This window comes from Suricata suricatta, chromosome 15 (assembly GCF_006229205.1).
Source record: "Suricata suricatta isolate VVHF042 chromosome 15, meerkat_22Aug2017_6uvM2_HiC, whole genome shotgun sequence".
Taxonomy (NCBI): domain Eukaryota; kingdom Metazoa; phylum Chordata; class Mammalia; order Carnivora; family Herpestidae; genus Suricata; species Suricata suricatta.
The window spans coordinates 46,573,622-46,595,523 of NC_043714.1; the positions used below are offsets into that span (position 1 = coordinate 46,573,622).

Genomic DNA, 21,902 nt, shown 5'->3' on the forward strand with positions numbered 1-21,902 from the left:
TATGCAAAATAATTTATATTTTATTTACTAGCCACTAACATTTTGAAAAGAAAATTAAGAAATATTTTCATTCCCATAATATCAGAAAAATTTAAATACTTATTAATACATTTCAGAGAATAAGTACAAACTTTCATGCTAAATAAAGCTGAAGAAAATTAAAGGAAAGTCTAAGTAAATGAAGAGATATTCCAAATTAATGGATTGGAAAATTCAAAATTATTAAAATGGCAGCTCTCTTCTAGATTGGTCTACAGGTTCATTATAATTCCTAACAAAATGTAAACAATATTTTTTTCTGTAATTAATAAACTGATCTTAAAAATTCTATTGAAAAGCACAAGATCCGAAACAGCCAAAAAGGAACAAATTTGGAAGAGTTACACCTCCCGATTTCAAACTTCCTACAAGACAAAAGTAATCACAATATTGTGGAACTTGCATAGTGGAACCTAATTCTGAAATTAGAAATAAACCCTTATATTCACAGTCAGTTGGTTTACAAAACAGGTGCCAGGGCAATTTGATAGGGCAAAATTGTCTTTTTAGCCATTAATGCTTGAAGAATTGAATATCTACATGCAAAAAAGATTAAATTAGACTCCATCTTACATCGTCCACAAAACCTAACTTCAAATGGTTCATACGCTGAACTGTACAAGCTAAAATTATAAAACTCTTAGAAGAAAACATAGGAGAAAATCTTCATTACCTTGGATTAGGCAGGGGTTTCTTCAATACAATAGCAAAAGCATTATCAATAAAAGAACAAAGTGATAAATTGGACTTCATAATAATTTAAAATGTTTATGATTTAGAGACATCATTAAGAAGGTAAAAGCAAAGCCACAGACATGGAAAAATATTTGTAATTCACGTATTTGACAACAGACTTGCATCCAGAATACATAAAGAACTCTTGAAAGTCAATAAGAGAGCACAAATAATGTAATCAAAATGCAAAATATTTGAATAGTCATTTCACTGAAGATATATGGATGGCAAATAAGCACATGAAAGGATACCCAGTGCCCTTAGTTATTAGTGAAATGCAATTTATAGCAGCAATATATCACTTTACATCCACTAAAATGAATGTGATAAAAACAATTTTTGACAGGGTTTTTGAGAAAATGGAATGCTCATAAATTTGCTTATGGAAATATGCAGTAGTATAGCCCTCTGGAAAACAGTTTGGTGGTTTGTTAAAAAAAGTTACAATAAATTTACCAAAGACACAGCAACTCACTCCTAGTTGTATACCCAAGTAAAATAAAAATGAATGTCCACTCAAAGACTTGTACATGAATGTTTACACCAGTATTATTCATAATGGTCAATAGTGGAAATAGTTCAAATATCCATCAGCTGGTGAATGGATAAATAAAATGTGGTATCCATACAGCAGACTGCATTAATAACAAAATATTGATACATACCACCACATCGTTTAACCTTAAAAATATTATGCTAAATTAAAGGTGCCGGATACAAAAGGCCATGTGTTGTATGATTCCATTTACAGAAAAGACAAATCTGTAGAGCAGAAGTTAGATTAGTAGTTGTCTGGCTGGGGGTAGGAATGCAATATGACTGACAATGCATATGAGGAATTTGGGGGGATGATGGAAATGTTCTAAATTTGGATTGTAGTGATTTTTTCACAACCCTTAACATTTACTAAAAATCACTGGATAGTATACTTAAAAACAATTAAATATATGTTATATGAATTATACATCAATTTTTAACATACAATGAGGAAACTACAGAATAGATAAAACCTCATTATGGTCAGAGATTTTAATCCTCATTTCTTAATAATTCATAGAACAAGTAGATAGAAAAACAGTAATACTAGAAAATATCAATAGTATCAACTAACTTGACCTAATTGATGTTTATAGAACATTCCATATAACAACAGCAGAATACACATTCTTTTCAACTGCATTCAGAGCACTTACCAAGATAGACAATATTCTGGCCAAAAAAATCTCGGGGAATTAAAAGTATTCAAATTATACAAAGTATGTTTTCTGACCACAATAGATATAAGTGAGAAATCAGTAATAGAAACATCTCTGGGAAATCTTCAAATATTTAGAAACTAAATAGCATACTTCTAAAAACCATGAGTCAAAGGAGAAGTCAAAGGGAAAATAAAAGGTATTTTAAACTTAATGAAATGAAAACACAACATATAACAATTCATGGGGGACAACTATAGCAGATGAGAGGAGGACATTTTTAACACTGAACATACATTACAGAAAAAAAAAGAAACTTCTCAAATCAGTGGCCTGTTTTCACCTTAACAACAACAAAAAAAAACTAAAAACAAAACAGAAAAAACAAACTTAAGTTAAAGAAGAAAGGGGATATGAAAGTTCAAACAGAAATCAATGAAATAACCAAAAAGCAATCAAGAAAATTAATGAAGCCAAAGTTTGACTCTATGAAATCAATAAAATTGATCAACATATAGGCAAAATCATCAGCAAAAAAGGGAAGACAGATTACTAAAATAGCTGATATTGCTACAGATTCTACAAACATTAAAAGGATAGTAAGGAAAAGTTATAAGTAGATATATGTCAATACATTTGATAACTTAAAATAAAAATTTCTTTGGTAGACAGAAACCTGATGCTCACTCAAAAAAAAAAAAAAAAAAACCAAACCCAAAAACTTCAATAGCCCTATATCTATTAAAGAAATTGAATGTGTGATTAAATTTTTTCCCACAAGGAAAATTCAAGGACCAGATGACCTAATGAGGGGTACCAAACATTTAAGGACAATATAATACCAGTTCTGCACGGACTCTTCTAGAAAATTGTATATTTGGGAATGCTTCCCAACTAATTTTATGAGAGAAATATTACTGGGACACCAATACCTGACAAAGATAGAAAGGAAAGAAATCTACAGACCTTATAGAAATTATGGCAAATTTAGCAAATGAAATTAAAAAAATATTTAGCAAAAGAAAAATTTCGCGAATTGAATACCACAATACATAAAAAGGATGCTGTAGCATGATAAGTGGTGCTTATCCCAGAATTCAGTGTTTGTTTGACATTTGAAAATTAAACTAGTATTATTCATCATACTTTAAAAAAACAGAAGAAATATTATCTTAATAGATCAGAAAAAGCATTCGACAAAATGAAATAACCATTTCTGTTGGGAAAAAAACAATCCTAAGCAAAGTGGAATAGAAAGAAATTTTCTCAAAAAATAGATAATGGGCATTATCAAAACCTGCAGCTGAAACATACTTAGTGACTTTTTTCCTAACATCAGAACAAGAAAAGGTTCTCTATTCTCCCTCCTTCTATTCAGAATTGTACTGGTGGTTCTAACTGGTACATGAGGCAAGAAAAAGAAATAAAGAGCATACAACCTGAAAAGGAAGAAGTAAATGGTCTTTATTTTAATACATTTTTATTTATATAGACAGTCAGATGGAATCTACAGAAATAGTGATTTAAGAAATGAGTTTATTAGCTTGTTGGATATAAGGTAAAGATATGATATCAATTGTAATATATACTTGCAAGGAACAATTGAAATTTAGAAGGAATACAATGCCACTTAAGCATGTCAAAAATATGAAATATTTAGAGGTAAATTTGAAAAATGCAAATGATCTCTAAACTAAAAACTGTAAAACACTATAAAAATTTTTTTTAAGAAATCAATGAAAAGAAATACCATACTTCTGGGTCAGAAGAACTAATATTATTATGTCAGTTTTCCCCAAATTCTCCAGCCTCAATTCAGTTAAAAAATATCAACAGTTATTTTCGTGTAAATTGACAGACTCTAAAATTTATTTGAAAATGTGAATTGCCCCAAATTGCTAAACACTACCTGGATGAAAGAATATCAAAGATGGAAGCCTTACAATAGTTGATTTCTGAACTTACTGTAAAGCTGTTGTAATTGAGACATGATAAAAATAGACAAATGCATCAAAAGAACAGTACATAGAATGCAGATAGAAACCCACACATATATGGATAACTATTTTTCAACAGAGCTGGAAAGGCAATTCAGTAGTGTAAGGATAGACTTTTCAACAAATGATATGAGGGCCTATAGATAGCCATATGGCAAAAAAAAAAAAAAAAGGAAAAGAAAAGGAACTTCTATTTATACCAGTATGAAAGTATATGGTACATAACTCAATATGGATCCGTGTAAACCCTAAAATTGTAAAACACCTAGGAGAAAGCTTTGTCACTTTTGGTTATGCAAAAATTTCTTAGGGCATGAAAATCAAGTTTCATTAAATAACAAATTGATTAAATTGACTTTATCAAAATCTTTTTAAAATTTTCTTTATTTAAAAAAATTTTTTTAAATGTTTTTTATTTATTTATTTATTTTGAGAGACAGAGACAGCATGATCAGGGGAGGGTGAGAGAGAGGGAGATACAGAATCAGAAGCAGGCTCCAGGCTCTGAGCTAGCTGTCAGCACAGAGCCCAACGCGGGGCTCGAACCCACTAACCGTGAGATCATGACCTGAGCCAAAGCCAGACGCTTAACCAACTGAGCTACCCAGGCGCCCCTAATTTTCTTTAAAGAATACTGTTCAGATAATGAAAAGCCAAGCCACGGGCTAAATAGGAGTATTTGCAAATCACATACCTAATAAAATATTTGTATACAAAATATATAGAGAACCATCAAAACTCATGAATAAGAAAACATAACAATAAAAAATGGACATAAGATTTGAAAGTTCATTAAAAAAGATTTAAGGGTGGAAAACAGACACATGAAAAGAAATTCAATATAAGTCTTTATGTAACAGATTCAATTAGTCCTCTTTAGAATGGTTAAAATAAACACGATCTATACCAAGTATTGGGGAGGATGGGAAGTTACAGAAATTCTCATATACTATTAGTGGGACTGTGAAATATGACAGCCTCTTTCAGAAACACTTTGGCAGTTTTTCTTAAAAAGTTAAACATACATCTACCATATAATTCACTCATTCCACTGTTAGGTCTCTACCAAAGAAAAGTGTAAATATATGTGCGTACAACAACTTGTATATAAATGTTCATTGTAACTTGATTTGTAATAACCAAATAGCCCGTGTGCCCTTCCGAGTGGGTAATGGATAAACAAACTGTGATTTTTCTCTCAATACCCTGACAATGTTATTTTAATAACTCTGGCTTCCAATTTTGCAGAAAAGTCTCTCCATTTATTTAAACTTTCCAAAATTGTTAGCAGTTGTTATGAGTTAGTGTTCCATTGAAAGTATATGTCTTAATCTCCACCACCTGAAGATGTGACCTTATTTGTAGATATATAGAACCTATCTCTTTATGGAAGGAGTCAAGTTTTCATTTTTGAAGTCACTAGAATAGACTTAATCCAACATGACTGACTTCCTTATAAAAAAGGGAAATTTGGACACAGACATGAACAGAGGGGAGACAATAAGAAGACCTTGTGGGAGGAGACAGCCATGTGACTGATATTCCACATCTACAAGTGAAAGAAAGCCAAAGATTGCTAGCAAACAGAAGCTAGAAGAGACAAGGAAGGATTCCTCCCTGGCACTGCTGACACCCTGATTGTGGACTTCTAGCCTCTAGAATTGTGAGACAATAAATTTCTGTTGTTATAAGCCACCCAGTGTTCGATAATTTGTAACGGCAGCCCTTCTTTTGTAGGAAGCAAATACAGCTGTGTTTTGTGGTAGAGGTGTACACGTTTTGCACATTTTTTGTTAAATGTGTTCGTAAAGTTTTCATGTGTTTGGGTATTCTTGTAAGTGATAGTGGCTTTGAAATTTATATTCCAGTTGTTCACTGCTATTCCCTAAGAAATGTAGTTCATTTATGTATGTTGACTATATGTATATTCTGCAATTTTGCTGAATTTTTAGTCTTAATAAGTTTTTTATAGCTTCCTTAGGAGTTTGAATTTACCTGATCATGTTAACTATTTGCTTTCTAATCTGTATGCCTTGCGTTTCTTTTCCTTGCGGTTATATACTATAATGCAGTGCAGAAAGTGTTGGAGTGGACATCCTTAGCTTATTCTTTGTCTTAGGAGAATTGCATTCTGTATGTCATGAGTGTGATGTTACTTACAGGTTTTTGTAGATGCCCTTTATTGATCTGAGGGAATTTCCTTTGGACTAGTTAGCTGAGATGTTTTATGATGAATGGGGTGAGGAGGGGCAGGGGGGGGTGCAGACTTTTTCAAATGATTCTTCTACACCTGCTGAAATATTTTAGAACTTGTAGGTATAAATGAAATAACTTCAGTATACATAAAGTAAAGTGAAAAGAAAAATTAACAAATTCACCACCATTGAAGAAGATTCCATTATAATTTTCTCTCAACCACTGGTAGGGCCAGGCAAACAAATTTAGGAGAGATACACAGGAATCAAACCACACAATTCTCTGGGTCTAACAATTAGTGAATTTGTATTCTTCTGTTATAGCCATGAAGTATTTGTAAGAATTATTAATATACTATTTAATAATTCATTTTCTGACAAATTTCAAAATCTTGACACATATAGGCTGTTTTATTCAATGCCAGTGTTAGTATGTCAATTAAATAATAAACTGTAATAGTATATTTGAAAAATTTTAAAAATAGACACTTTAATGAATGTTTTCTTTCAAGATTTATTATCTCTGCAATTAGCAAGTGTTAATGATGTATAACAAATATCTAATAGACCCAAGAAGAAAATACCTAGACCCAAACTTTAAGTAATACACTGTATATAAATATTTCAGTAACACAAAGAAATACTCGGGGGGGATATTTGTGTTAGTAAAGATTAAAAGGCTGAAAATTTGGACATATTCAACCAATTTAAGAGTTTAGCAAAAGAAGTGAAATGAATTCAAAATAGAGAGGGAAACATCATAACTATAAAAGCAGAAATCAATAAAGTGAGAAACAAATTTCTAGTGAAGCCCATTAGTCCTTTGAAATGAATGGCAAAATAACCCTTTAATGAAATTTATTGACAGAATAAAAAGGTTGAGACATCAAATGGAAATCATTTCCATCAAATGGAAAAATAAATAGTATGATAAGATTATGAACATAGTAGCAAACACTGAAAACTTGGACAAAGTGGACAAATTCCTATGAAAAACATAACTGACTAAACCTTGAATCAATAAGTCATTCTGTGTCTATGAAAATGGAAATGTGTGTTATACACATGGAAAAAGCAAACTTGCATCCATATATCATACCGTAAATAAGCTCAGTTCAAGATAGACATGGATGTAAGTGCTAAAACAAAAATTTTAAATTAAAAAAGAAGAAAATGTCTCTGTTCATAAGCTCAGGAATGATTTCTTAAACAAGACATTGAAAACACTACTTTTGAAAGAGAAGATTGATATATACAGTGACATTAAACTTAGGTACTTGAATTTATCAGAATGTTAAATGACAAGATCCAAGTAGAGACAACATAATTGCATATATTTAACTTCTGTAGAATTACTAGCAAAAATAGATCGACTTTCATCAGGAAAGTAACAAGATTTGGAAGGAAGCAACATTTACAAATCATATATACTCCCTAGCCCCCAACTCAATGCACAAATCCACACAAGACAACTCATGAAGACTAATAAAATGAACTTCGTTTTTTGCTGGTGTCATTCTGATCTTATTCCAGAGGCAGATTTGATTCTTGACCAATACCAAAAGCATGTTATCTTTATGCCCTAGTGTACCCAGTACATTAAACTAATTATTACTGTGTCCTTGAGCATTTACATTTACAAGGTGAGATCTTGTTCCAAGAGGGTAGCAATTCTTATTCTGTCTCTCCTCAATAGCTTCCTTTTTTCTCATACATCCATTTAGAATGTACAGTATATACTAATTCTGTAAATCTTTTTGTGCCTAGTCTTTTGGGATATTGGGTGGTAATTGCAGTTTCCATATATCTGGGACTAGAAGAGCCTGTGATTGGATTGAGTTTAAAACTTTATGATAATAAGCTTCGAGAGGAAATTAGTAATGAACCCATTCAGTGGGACCACATGATCAATACAGATAGGTGTCTTTTGTGTATATTTAAAGGAGGAAAACAAGAGTCCTTTCAATAGACCCTTCCCTCTCTCAGGAGGGCAGATATTAAAACAAACAAACAAACAAAAAAATGTACAGAGTATTACTAAGAAAAGTTGCAAATATTGGAGTGCATTCCTAGAACGTTTAATTATTGCTACTTTAGACACCTTATAGAACATGAGCCCTCAGTGTTTTATAAACCTTACAGGAAAATTTATTTATTTTCTGATAACTGAACTTAGTCTCTTTAATGAATAATGTGTAGTGTAAGTAGACAAAAGCAGCCATTTCTTGAAATCATCAACACTGTTTTCATTTATCATTAAGCATTTTCTGATTGTAAAGAAAAAAACTGTAATAAGAGATTCTATTGTGCATGATGTGCCTATTTTGAGAAACATGTAGGAGACAGGATGTATTTAAAAACAAATTTTAGCATGTTTGTTTATATATGTGATATATTTCATTATTAAACGTGAAGTCAATGTGCTTTAGCCATCAATGTACTAGTATTTTTGCCATAGCATGATAAACACTTTAAAAGTAGGAAGAGATTTCTTTTGTTAGAAACTCATACACAGAGGTCTTGAATTATGATAATTATTACTGTCCTGTTTCTTAGAAAATATAACAGTTCACAATTTAAATGTATTAATAAGTTTGTGGATGATTTATTTCTCACTTTCTTTTCAAAGCAATGGAGGAACAGCTAAACTAATACTAAAAGAAAGGTGTTTAAGATCTCTTAAATCATGCTACTTCTCCATGAGTGTGAAAAATGAAGAATTGGGTACATTTAATTTATTAGTCATGCATATTAGAAAAAGGCACATGAATGCTTTTGAGTTAACATACTATCTTGCTTTGAAACTTTCATAGACTTAAGTGTCTTTGTCTAAAGGCATATAAAACTGACTTGACTTACCTATTTTTAATTTAACTTTCATTTAATAGATTTTATCAATCTTCATAAAACCACTTATATATATTATTTAGTATTTAATATTATTTCAAGTTTTAGGAATTTAGGAAGGCATTTAGGAAATTTTTTAAAGAATAATTTATTTTAAGAATTATATCTTTACATCACAAAATATGTGTAAAAGTGTGAGCATACAATGACTTTCTTTCTCTACTTTTCATTCTCAAGTGTTTCATTCAAAATCCTTTCATTTGTTTTTCAGGTTGATGAAGAGGTTTTTTCCTTAATAAATAGCAATTTTAATTATTGCTATTGTTTGCTTCCTAGGGTCAAAAAGAATAAGTGATAGTGAAGTGTCTGACTATGACTGTGATGATGGAATTGGAATAGTATCAGGTGAGAATCGCAGATTTCCTTTATAGTAATAAGAAGGAGGTGTTATTCATTATTTACCAAAAAACAGATTAAATAATAAATGAAATGAGAAAGAAATAACTTGTTTCCTTTTCCCCTTCCCCCAAACAACCTTATGGCAGTTTACCCTCCTGAATAAATAAATCCAGTTGCTGGAACTCTTATCAATTGTTAGATTGATTATTCTTATTAAAAGATATGATAGGTGAATATTTCTAAGTTTTCTGTTTTTAAACTACTAAACAATAAGGATTTCACCATAAGTTTGGAAAGCTGCTGTATAATTGAAATTTCTTTATACTGCATAACCATGTGAAAAAAATAAAATCTTTTTGACATCACCAATATACCCAAATATGTCAAATATTTTAATGTACTTTTTGAAAAAAATTTTTATTGTGTTGATTACATATCAGGCACTACTTCATTTTGGAATTACATTATTGAAGTTTAAAATATCGCCTTACTTATGGGAAGAGATTTATCTGATGACTTAAACAAATGTGAAGATGCCTCTGAATCCTTGAAATCTGTCACTATTAGAAAGTTGAAGCATCTCCATATTCTTTTTACAGACATGAAAATCAGGATTATGGTATTGTGGTTCCTGAAATATTATCTTTTCATAGGCTCATAACTTTAGTAAATGGTGTACTAATTACATTTACATAAGTATAATGCTAACTAAGACTTACACATGCTGATTCTGTTAAAAATATTTTTTTCTTGGGGTGCCTGGGTGACTCAGTCAGTTAAATGTCTGACTTCGGCTCAGGTTGTGATCTTGTGGTTTGTGGGTTTGAGCCCTACATCGGGCTCTGTGCTGACAGATTGGAGCCTGGAGCCTGCTTCAGATTCTGTGTCTCCCTCTCTCTCTCTCCCCCAATTAAGTGTATTGTCTCTCTCTCTTTCTCTTTCTCATAAACGAACATTAAAAAATTTTTAGTTTATTTTTTCTTGTTTTTAGTGTTCTTTTTGTTTTTTCTCTTTTTGGTGGGGAGAGAGAAAGAGTGTGAGCAGGAGAGGGGCAGAGGGAAGGTGAATCTTTTCTTTTTAATGTTTATTTACTTATTTTGAGAGAGAGAGCAAGCAGGGAGGAGAAGGGTGAGGGTCAGAGAGAGCGGAGAAGAGAGAATCCCAGGCAGGCTCCAGGCTGGTTGTTAGCCCAAAGTTGGACTTGAATTCATGAACATGAGATTATGACCTGAGCCAAAATCAAGAATGGGCCATTCAGGTGCCCCAGAGGGAGAGAGAATCTTAAGCAGGGTCCATGGCCAGTGCAGAGCCTGATGCAGAGCTTGATCCCATGTCTGTAAGATCATGACCTGAGCTGCACTCAGGAGTCAAAAATCAGGCACTTGAAGGACTGAGCCACCCAGGCCCACCAATGTCCTTTTTTTTTTTTTTAAAAGCTCCATCATTAACAATTGTTTCAATAGAATATACATGCATCAATCAATAGTTTATTTAATAATTTGACTGTCAGATCAAGCAAATCATCTTGTATTTTTGTGAAATTTTTCTTAAGGCATTTTGAGTGTGAATTGCATATATACATACACACAGAAACTCCCTTACTCCCCCACGTTAACTAGTATTTTAAACAACTAGTATAAGTCAAGACACCGGTAATCTGTTAATACTTTGTTCCCCATAGGCAGATAATTGCTTCCAACTGCACATCCTGTACCTGTCAAATTCAGAATATTTATTACAACCATTCAAAACCCTTTTTTAACCTGAACTGTCAACCTTTTCTTAATAATGAACAGGTTCAGCTGCTTTACTTAATTTTTCCAAGTTTCCAAGGCAGATGTCTTGAAAATTAACTATGTCAGAGGTAATATTTCCCATGTGCTTACTTACTTTGGTTATTCTAAGTCAGAGGTAATTTTTACATTTGTATTGCTAATATTATTCTTCAAAGTAAATAGAAACTTTGATTGATACTGAAATTTAGGCTTTTCAGGGAAGCAATTATTGGCATGGATTTTGTACCCCCATGGTATACTGAGTAGAAGAAGGAGAATGGTTATAAACCCACTATTCTTTGAACCAGTTGACTCACTCCACGATGCAAATCAACAGAATACACACACACACACACACACACACACACAATATGAGTTTGTAGCCACTTAGACCATTAGTATTATTTTCTACTCTGACTAGAAACAATATACAAATAAATACAAATCATTTATTTTCCAATGGGAAGGCAGAGTGATGCTTTGATAATAGGTTCTTAAATATCACATATAATATTCTGATTTCCTAAGCTAATTACCTAACCCTAATATTCATCTTTTATCACTTCTAAGTAGCTCTTTATTCATTATGAATTATGAATATGGTCTTAAAACTCTGCATTTCTTTTTAGTTTTCATGTGACTGCATTATTTAAGTTGTCTTCTTATACTCACTCTTCCTCCTTTTCTCCATAGTCTCCCTTAAACTCTGTGGCCCTTTGTTTTGTATCTAAATATTCCCTTACCTTGGATTTCAATGATGCTCTTTTTATAAATCACTCTCAAATCATTATCGGCAGTCCTATTGCCTTTCCCAAGATTCTTTTCCACGTGTGTAACCGTTTGCCTGTATTCCTGAAAATATTGTTATCTCCCCCTCTCCAAACTGGTAAGCCTTCTATACTTCTCTGATCCTTTGTAGCATACCCTTAGTTTCCTAATGGGCTAATCAAATGTTAAGATTCATTTATTTCTTCCCTTTTTTTGATCTTGTATCTGATCACAAATTGTTGTTGATTCATATTAGAATGCCCCCAATCTCCATTGTTGGACTTTTTTCACTGTCTACATTCACTACTCTAGTGATCACATCTATTTAAAGTCCTGTGTCTTAGGGGCACTGAGGTAGCTCAGTTGGTTAAACATCTGACTCTTGATTTCGGCTCAGGTCCTGATCTCATGGTTCAAGTTTGATCCTGCATCAGGCTCCGTGCTGTGTGGAGCCTGCTTGGGATTCTCTCTTTCTCCCTCTCTGTCTTCCTCTCCCCTGTTCATGGTCAGGCTCTCTCTTTCAAAAATAAATAAATAAACTTAAGAAAAAACAATTAAAAAAAAAGTCCTGTGCCTTTAAATAGCATCTTTATGCTAAAATTCCAACATGTCCAGTCAAAACCACTTATTTGTTTTCTAAATTTTTATTTTCCACTGCCCATTAACTACTCTGCTTGGAAATGTAGTAGGTATCTTCAATTTAACATGTCTAAAACTGAACTCCTGATCTTTCCCATCAAACCAATGGCAACTCCATTTTTTTATTTATTTGATTTAAAATTTTAGATTTGTTCTTGTCTTTCTCTTCCTCTTATGTCCAACATCAGATCTTATACAAAATGATCCCTGTGCCTCTACCTTGAAAATATGTCCAGAATCTGACTACTTCCCACGTCTCCATTGCTGTCATCCGGGCTCATCTCTTGCCTGACTTCCTGCCTTGTCTCATTTCAGTCTGTTCTCAGCATGACAACTGCAGTGATCCTGTTTAAACATAGGTCATATCAGTTTCTGCTCAAAATTTCTAATGAGTTAAAATCACTCAAATCAAGGGGTGCCCAGGTGGCTCAGTTGGTTAAGCGGCCAACTTCAACTCAGGTCATGATCTCATGGATCATGAGTTGGAGCCCCACATGGAACTCTCTGCTGTCAGCACGGAGCCTCTGACCCCTTTTCTGTCTGGCCCTCCCTGCTCACATTCTTTTTCTTTCTCGCTCCCTTTCTCTCTCAAAAATAAATAAGCATTAAAAAAATTAAAATCACTCAGATTAAATGCCAAAAATCTTTACAAAGTGACACAAGACACCCCCCCACCCCCGGTGAGTTTCCTCCTTCCTCCAGGTGTCTCTGATCTCCATCACCTGCTCCACTCCAGGCACTCTCTTCTCCCTGCCATTGTGAACATGTCAGACTGACTTCTGTCTTGGGGTCTTTGCACTTGTCTTGGAACCATCCCCTCTCTCTGTCTACTTTCTGAAATGTCAGCTTCTCTGTGAGTCGCATCTGTGCCTGACAATCCTATATAAAATTGCAAAATGCTTCCCTATTCTGGCATTTTGATCTCCCTTTATTCTGTTCTGTTTCCTTTTGGCACCTAATCACCTTCAAACATATCCCATAATTATTATTGGGATTCTTATTGTTTTCAGTACGCTGACGGAAATGTCAGCTTCACAGGAGCAAGGCTTTTAGTTTTGCTCACTGCGGCACAGAGTAGCATGTGGCATGCAGGTACAATCATCAATACTTGTTGAATGAATGAATGTACTGACTTGTCTTCTGTGTAGTCTGTTGCCACCACCAGTTGTCTTACTCCAAATTTGTGCCACTGGTTATATATGGCTGTTTAAATTTAAATTGATTTAAAATAAATACATTAAAAATTCAGTTCTTTATTAACCCTAGCCAGATTTCAAGTGCTTAACAGTCATGAGTGTCTAGTGGCCACTCAATGGGGCAGTGCTGATAGAGAACACTTTTACCATTCCAGAGAGTTCTGTTGGATAGTCTATTCTACATTTTTTAAGATCAATCAATCTAGCTGCAATCTCTCTAACCTTTAGTTTGAATTGTATACTGCTGTCAGCTTTATCTTCCTAAATGATTACTTACATCATGAAAGATGAGTGTAGTATTAGAGCACAGAGAGGGCACTGAAGTCCAATAGAGTTTGCTTTAAATCTGAGCCCTAGTATTTGATACTTAATTTAAATTTCCTAGTAAATTTCTTAATGTAAACCTTAGGTGCCTCAGATATAAAATGGGTATAATATTATCTTCTTTGCAGAGTTGGTTCTATCACATCACTTATACATTCCTGGAAAAGCCCTGTGCTCTGCAAAAACTAAAAACAATTTAGGGCATCTGAGAAAACTGGGTTTAGATCAGACCATTCAAAACCCATGTAGCTTTGTAACCAAAACACTGAAAATAAAAATACAAGCCCAATTTTTAAAAGTCACATTAAGTTTTCAGCAATACAAATATTAAATGTAGGGTTTTAACATTAAATGAAGGTATCTGGGTGGAAGGAGTATGCGTAGATGGCATAGAAGATAAGTCTGCAAAATTATAGTGTCAAGGGAAATACAAATACCAAGAAGAACCCATGCAATAAATACTTCTAAGATGGAGTTTGTGATCGAAACCAGTCAAAAGGGAGAACATGGGATGCATGAGCATCATATGTGGTTCTGTGTTGCCCTGGCTTTCTGCATCCACCTTTGCGAATGTACTTTGCTCTCAGCTGCTAGTATCTGGTAGATGTAGTGGTGCCCCACCCGTCTCGCCTTTGCTTCAGCTGGCTTACCCATCCTCCACTTCTGTGAATGTTGGCTGCTAAGAACTCACAGCTGCCCCGCTTTCCCGGAGAATTGGCCTTAGACAAACAGAAAACAGCCTCACCTAAGCCCCACTGGCAGTCTTCAGTCAGTGACTGGCTAACCTAGGAGTACAAAAGTCTGGGAACCTTGCCTCAAAGTCAGAGCAACCCTGGTACAATTCACATTCCAGAGGCTTTAGTGGGATCTGACTGAGGTCAATTCTGTGCTTCGTTTCTTCCCATGCCCTATTCTGCTATTCTGATTCCTTTTTTCCTGAGAACACTCCTTCAATCATTTATGTCCACCCAAATCTTTCTCTCTTGCTCCATTCCTCAGGAGCCAACTTCAGATAATACTGCAGTGTGTTAACATGCTGGGAAAAATCACATATGAACCCATATTTTTTTGAGTTACTTCTGAAACAAGTGTTGCAGCAGAACACTTAGTAAAGTACCTAGCAGAGTTCCTGGCGCATAGTAAAAAGTCAAAAGCAGCCATGACTAACATGATAAAGATAATGGCAGTGGCGATAATCTCACTTCCTGCTCAGAAATGTTCAGGATTTTTTCTGTGACAAGCCTCCTGATGTTTTAGATATATACAACTTGGGTCAGACTTACCAAACTATTTCCCTACTTTTGCACCACATTGTACTGCTGTTTTTCTACCAACTTTGAATTCCTTCTACTTTTCTTCCCATCTGTCAAATATCATTTGCTTTCCAAGATTCATTTGAGTTCTATCACTTCTGTTACACTTTTTCTCTAAGTGTGTCAAATCATCAGGCTGTTTCCCTCCTCCGAATTGTCATATCTTTATTTTCAGTCATCTATGGTATCCCAGCCCTGTCAAACACTATAAGAAAAGCAGTTTACATAGGTACTTCAGATACTATTCAGAATACTTTCTAATACTGTTTATCTCTTCAATAATCAGACGTTTATGAACTTTTGTGAAGTTAATCATTTTGAGTATAATTGTTGAGAAGTAACTGAAGCTCTTTTATTTCATTGAAGAGATGAAAATGCTTTTAGAATAAACTTGCATCTTTTATTAAAGATAATTAACTAGAGAGGGGCACCTGGGTGGCTCAGTCTGTTAAGCCTCTGACTCTTGATTTTAGCTCAGGTCATGATTTCATGGTTTATGGAATCGAGCCCCATATCGGGCTCTGCACTGACATCGCAGAGCAGCTTGGAATTCTCTCTCTCCCTGTCTCTCTGCACCATCCCCCGCTTCTCTCTCAAAAATAAATAGACTTCAGCAAAATGATAATTAGCTGTATATAAAAGTTTTAGTGTACCTAGCACAATTACAATATTATTTTAGTATAGACTATGTTTTATTCATTATGCTTTACATTTAATATATTCAAAGACTTTCAGCTTCAGCAACATTTAATTTTTTCACTAAAGCACAAAATACAAAAGGACTTAGTGGGTAGATAACTGTACTTTTAATTTTTGCGTCTTTAGATTATCGACACAATGGTCGAGATCTTCAAAGCTCAACATTATCAGTGCCAGAACAAGTAATGTCATCAAATCATTGTTCACCAACAGGATCTCCTCACCGAGTAGATGTTATAGGAAGGACTAGATCATGGTCACCTAGTGTCCCTCCTCCACAAAGGTAAGATACCATATACATTTTATTTGTAGGATGATATGAAAAGGCTATTTATCATAAAGAATCATTAATAATCTTTAAAGACAATAAATTCTTATGGAAAAAAAGTTATTGAAGGAAAAGCAAATATGCTCTTCAGTAAATACGGTAACTTTGTAACTCTGGTTAAAGTATTCTTTTACATGAGAGTTCACAATTTTAAAGAAGACCCAACTTTCAGTTACATATCCATACTGAGCCGATCTAGTTAGAGCCAACTAAATATACTCATGAATGATATTAGTATTGATAATTTAAGGAATAGGAAACAATGAACATCTGATGGGGTTTTAAGGTTAGGACCAATCCTGCAAAGAATAAAAAAGAATGTACAGTCAGAGGGAAGAATGGCTCAGAAAACCTCTAGCTCCAGTGCCTGGTGGAAAACTCTAATCAATCCGGTTAAACACAGAGAGGCTTCAGGGAGTAACAGCTCGGGAAATAATGTATTTGTTAATTGGATATGTGTACATAATTCACATTTTATATACTTGCAAAGATCGAGAAAAGTTGAATTCTTAGAATGATAGTCTTATAATACCTGTTTTATTTATTTTTTAATTTATTTAAAAATTTTTTATTTGTATTTTTTTTAAGAGACAGAGACTGAGTATGAGAGGGGGAGGGGTTGAGAGAGGGGAAGACACAGAATCCAAAGCAGGCTCCAGGCTCTGAGCTGTCAGCACAGAGCCTGATGTGGGGCTCAAATCCATGAACCGTGAGAGCATGACCTGAGCTGAAGTAGGATACTTAACTGACTGAGCCACCTAGGCATCCCTTATAATATGAATAGTTGAGTTAGTTTTACATTTAGAAATTTTCCTTATAATTTTAATTTTACACATGGTATTGGACTGTCTAAGAGAATTTAAGATTGTTACTTTTGTAAATTTTATTTATTTAATACATATGTATATAAGTACTTAGGAAGTGTTTACTTAATTTGCACACAACTTAAGTAATTAAAAAGAAAATATATTAAATTTATAAACATGGTTTAAAATGCTTGAATATTTTGAATTAACTAAGTTTATAAGTGGGACTAATACTATTAAAAAGTCTTCTAAAAAGTAATTGCTTAAATGTGGTAGACCTATCAATAGAATATTTGTAATCTTGAAAGAGAGAATTAGATTTTGAATTTTAACTTTAATAAATTAAGCCACTGCTTATTTTTTTTTAGTTTATTTATTTGTATTAATTTTGAGAGAGAGAGAGTGGGGAAGGAGGTAGGGAGAGAGAGAAAGACAGAGAGAGAGAGGAGCCCAAGCAGGCCCCTCTCATGCACAAAGCCCCAGATGGGGCTCGGACTCGTGAACTGTGAGATCATGACCTGAGCCAAAGTCAAGAGTCAGAGTCTTAACCAACTTAGTCACCCAGGTGCCCCACTGTTCCTTACGTAAAAACAGAACAAAACAAAACAAAAAACAAAAATAACAAAGAGAGAAAGAAAAAAAAGGATGCTTGACTTTACTAGGAAAAGAATATTTGAATACACCTAAAGAAAATAGACAGTTTTAGAATATATTCAGCTACACCTAATAGAAAGCCCATCTAACAAGAGCTCATATAAGAATTTTATTCTGTCATGAAAATGAAAGGTGTAAATAGACAATCCAGACCAAGAATGTTAATTTCAGATTAGATTTTAAAAAATAGATAATAGTCATGATCCCTAAAACAAGATACAGCAATATTATCTACAAGCTACATGCTGAACTCATTTTCTCCCCACAATTTATTTCTCCTTCTGTGTTTCATATAAGAATTACTACTAGAAGCCTGGGAGTTATCCATTAATAATTTTGATAATTCTTATCTCTATCCCCGTTGATATTAGCTGAGTTTTATCTTTATCCCTGTTATAACTTCCCTGTCAACCTCCAGTTGAAATGTATCCCATTAGCCAGAGGTTCAATTAGTTAAAACAAAAATCATGGACTTGCCACTAGAGTGATTTCTGGCTTTTTCTACTTTCTTTATTAATAAACCTCATTTCGTAGTGTAGGTACGATTATGGTTTATTCAGGCATTTAATGGATTTTGCCGTTTCAGTCGGAATGTGGAACAGGGACTCCGAGGAACGCGCGCTACGGCGGGACATTATAATACAATCAGCCGAATGGACAGACATCGGGGCATGCATGACCATTATTCTCCCGAAAGAGACAGGTAAATAGGATTAAGTGCTATTGGAGCTTATTATAATCGCTGCCTTCAGGAAGAAGGTATTACCATAAAATATTTTCACACTGAATTTGGATATTTGTCCTCTTATTTTTGAAAACCATTTCCTTTACAATACCTACATTCATTCTTAGGACCCCTGGGTTAAAAAATAAAACAAACAAGAACAAACTTTTCTTTGGTTTAAAAAGAAATCATCTTGCTCTTACAGTTTTGGTCCTTTGCTAAATCCAACCAGTTGAGTTAGTGAGTTTGCACATGAGGTTATAAGGATAATATAATGAAAATAACATGTCTTATTATTTTTACATTATCATAACCAATTATTACATATAAATTCATTTCATGAGACAAGCCTGGTTTGTTTTGGAAACCGACACAAAAACTGATTTATAAAGAGGTTTTTCCTCATGGCTTTCAGTAAACCTTTTCAGCATCTTAAAGAATTATGATTGCTGATTGCTGGATTTGGAGGAATTCTCTGAATTTGCTCCACTAAATGTGACATACTTAGAAATGACATATATTTCAATGCATATGTTAATTACTACTAGTTTGCTTTTAAGTTAGGCAAATTGATTTACCCTCTAATTCTTGGTTTGGTTATATATAAAATGAAAAATGCTATATTTCCACCACATTATCAAATGAGTTAGAGATGAGGATTAGGAAAAAAAAGCTTAATTTTTCTCTTCAGAGAATATTATGGTAAAATAACAAAGGAACTCAGAAGTGTCTTTGTGTGTGCCCAAAACCAATTTTAATAAGGATGTTTAAATCAATCGATATGAGAAGTTCCCAGTATTTATCATTGTATCTGTAAATTTAATTGTTTTTGTCTAAATCAAGGGTTATACTCAATTTGGGCTTATAATTAGTTGTCCAATGAAATTTAATGTAGTATTTTATTTCTTTTTAATTTGTTTGACTTTTTCATCATAATCTATGTCCTTAGGGGTAATTATAGATATGATGCCTATAGAAATTGTTTCATATCAAGTACTATACTTAGTGGAAAAAAGATTCCTTTGTTGGCATAATTAGGAGTTGAAGGAGTCGTCTTATGGTGGGTGAATGAGTACTTTTGTTACCTTTTAGAATTCTAATGAGTTTGAGAATCTCTGGAAATTATTCATGTAGTGATTCATAAACTCTTTGCTGCTTGAAAGTTTGTTAAGGAAATAACAAAAGAAAAAATGTCTGAAATAACTGTAAATCTTTCAAGTTTATATAAAGTTTTTCTTTTAATGAGAAATGGACTTGATGCTTTCTCTAAAGACAATATGGTCCAAATTTTGCAAAGAACAGAATAAACTTAACCTCTCGAATTATACTCACAAACAATATTGTCACTATCATGTCAATGCATAATAATTTATCAATATTTTACGCCAAATGGCCATAGCATTAATGATAAAAAAAAAAAGGTTGCTGCTCAATCCTTGGTATATAGTTAACATAGTTATAACTGATATGCCATTTTATTTTTCTTATTTATTATACAACTTGATGAATCTTTAGTTTGGCAAAATGTTTGAATAATTCAGAAGTTTTGGAGAAATTTGATCCCTGAGGCTTTAGCATATCTTTAGAGTGCTATAGATTACCAGATTATAATCACTCCTAAATGTAAGCTGTTTTCGATTTTTTGAATTAGTAAAATAGAATTTCTCTTACGTAAGACTAGAAAACTATTGCTAATATTAGTTTTGAGTTATCTGTGTAATCATTACTTATTAACATGAGGAATCAAAAGTCAGAAACTATATTATTATCCATATTAGGTAGCCTATTACATTACTAAACAATGGGTTCTTAACTTCTGTTTCATCCTTTATATTCTAAATATTCTAAAAGATTTTCAATGATAGAATGCATGTGAAGACATTGTAATTTTTATGTACTGTTTAGAAGGTAAGAATACCCTAGATTTCTTACAGTGAATTTTTGTGAAAGCATTTTATAGAGTCAGTCAAGAATACTGTTAACTTAAAAGCCTAAAAGAGAATTTCTTTTGAGATAAGAAGTAAACTTTAGGCATTTTGAGGGGTGCATTAACTTTTCTTGTCAGTAATAATTGATGCACCAGACCCAAATAGTCTTTTATTTAATATACTCTTTTCTTTTGTAGGATTTGGAACCAAATAACATTGGGTTTGAATTTAGGCTTTTTATTATTTGTTAGCAGTGTTTCTTGGGAAAACTAACATGTTTGACACTTGGTTTCTTTATCCTTAGAATTAGAACTTAGTACCAACTTGATAGGGTTCTTGGATAGATGAAAGGCCACAGCACAGTTGCATAGTGTGTACTCAAAACAGGTGCCTTACCTTTAACATTTTAGAGGATCTTGTGGCTTATAGATGAGCTTATTAAGCACAAATATGAGAAATCAATTAATATAGATATTAGTTTAAAAAAGGTTTAGAGTGTAGAAACATGAGTGGGACCTTTGAAAAACAGAGAGTTTTATTCAGGCGAGAACAAGTTCATAAATACAGAGGCAGAAAACACACATATATATCAGAAAGTCCCAGTTTGAATGAGGACTTGACATATTGGAAAGTTGTGCATAAAGATAATGACTTTTACATCAGCTATGTTGTGTGAAAAATACTACTTTTCGGCATTAACTTAAGTATCTGGCTAAACTTAAGTGATATGAGAAGGAGATATAGTATTCATATCATTTTCTTATGGGTAAGGTTAAAAAGAATTATATATCAAAATTTGATTGGATCTTTATATCTCTGCACATCTGTTATCATTTGTCAAATTCCTATTCTGTTTTGAAAAGAAAATAGGTTCTTTACAAGTAACTCAGAAACTTGGATGCAGGGCTATTAGCTAAAATGATGAATTATAACATCGTTCATCTTCCTCTCCATCCCCCCATTCTTTTTCGATCATTGTTTCGCTGGTAAACCCTGGTAACTACTCCTAGGAACATAATTTTCCTGTGGCAACTTTATATGGCGTTTGTATTAGAAATCATTTCAAGAGCTCATTTGTTTACATGAATGAAGTTAGTATTAGAATAATTATAGAGTACTAAGTAATATTTCTGTAACATGTCAGAGATACCCTGCAGTACTCATTTTTATGTCTGTCCTAAAGGCTAAAATATATTGGGTACCTTTAATTGTATGCAGGATATCTTTAGGATAATAAGAAAAAATACTATTGACACTGGCCTAAGATGCATTACTTCATAAGTGTTTTTCTGTTGTGCATTTATATTCTAAAAAGAAAAATACTATGTTATTGGATCTCT

General features: G+C 33.2%; 1 protein-coding gene across 1 annotated transcript in view; it reads left to right on the forward strand.

Annotated features, from left to right (window-relative positions):
- The window catches only part of RIMS2 (regulating synaptic membrane exocytosis 2), a 497,675-nt gene that overhangs the window by 323,056 nt on the left and 152,717 nt on the right, over positions 1-21,902 (forward strand). The window contains exons 16-18 of the mRNA XM_029923706.1: positions 9,346-9,414; positions 16,249-16,405; positions 18,497-18,613. Of these exons, the coding sequence (XP_029779566.1) occupies positions 9,346-9,414; positions 16,249-16,405; positions 18,497-18,613 (343 nt within the window). The remainder of the gene's footprint in view (positions 1-9,345; positions 9,415-16,248; positions 16,406-18,496; positions 18,614-21,902) is intronic.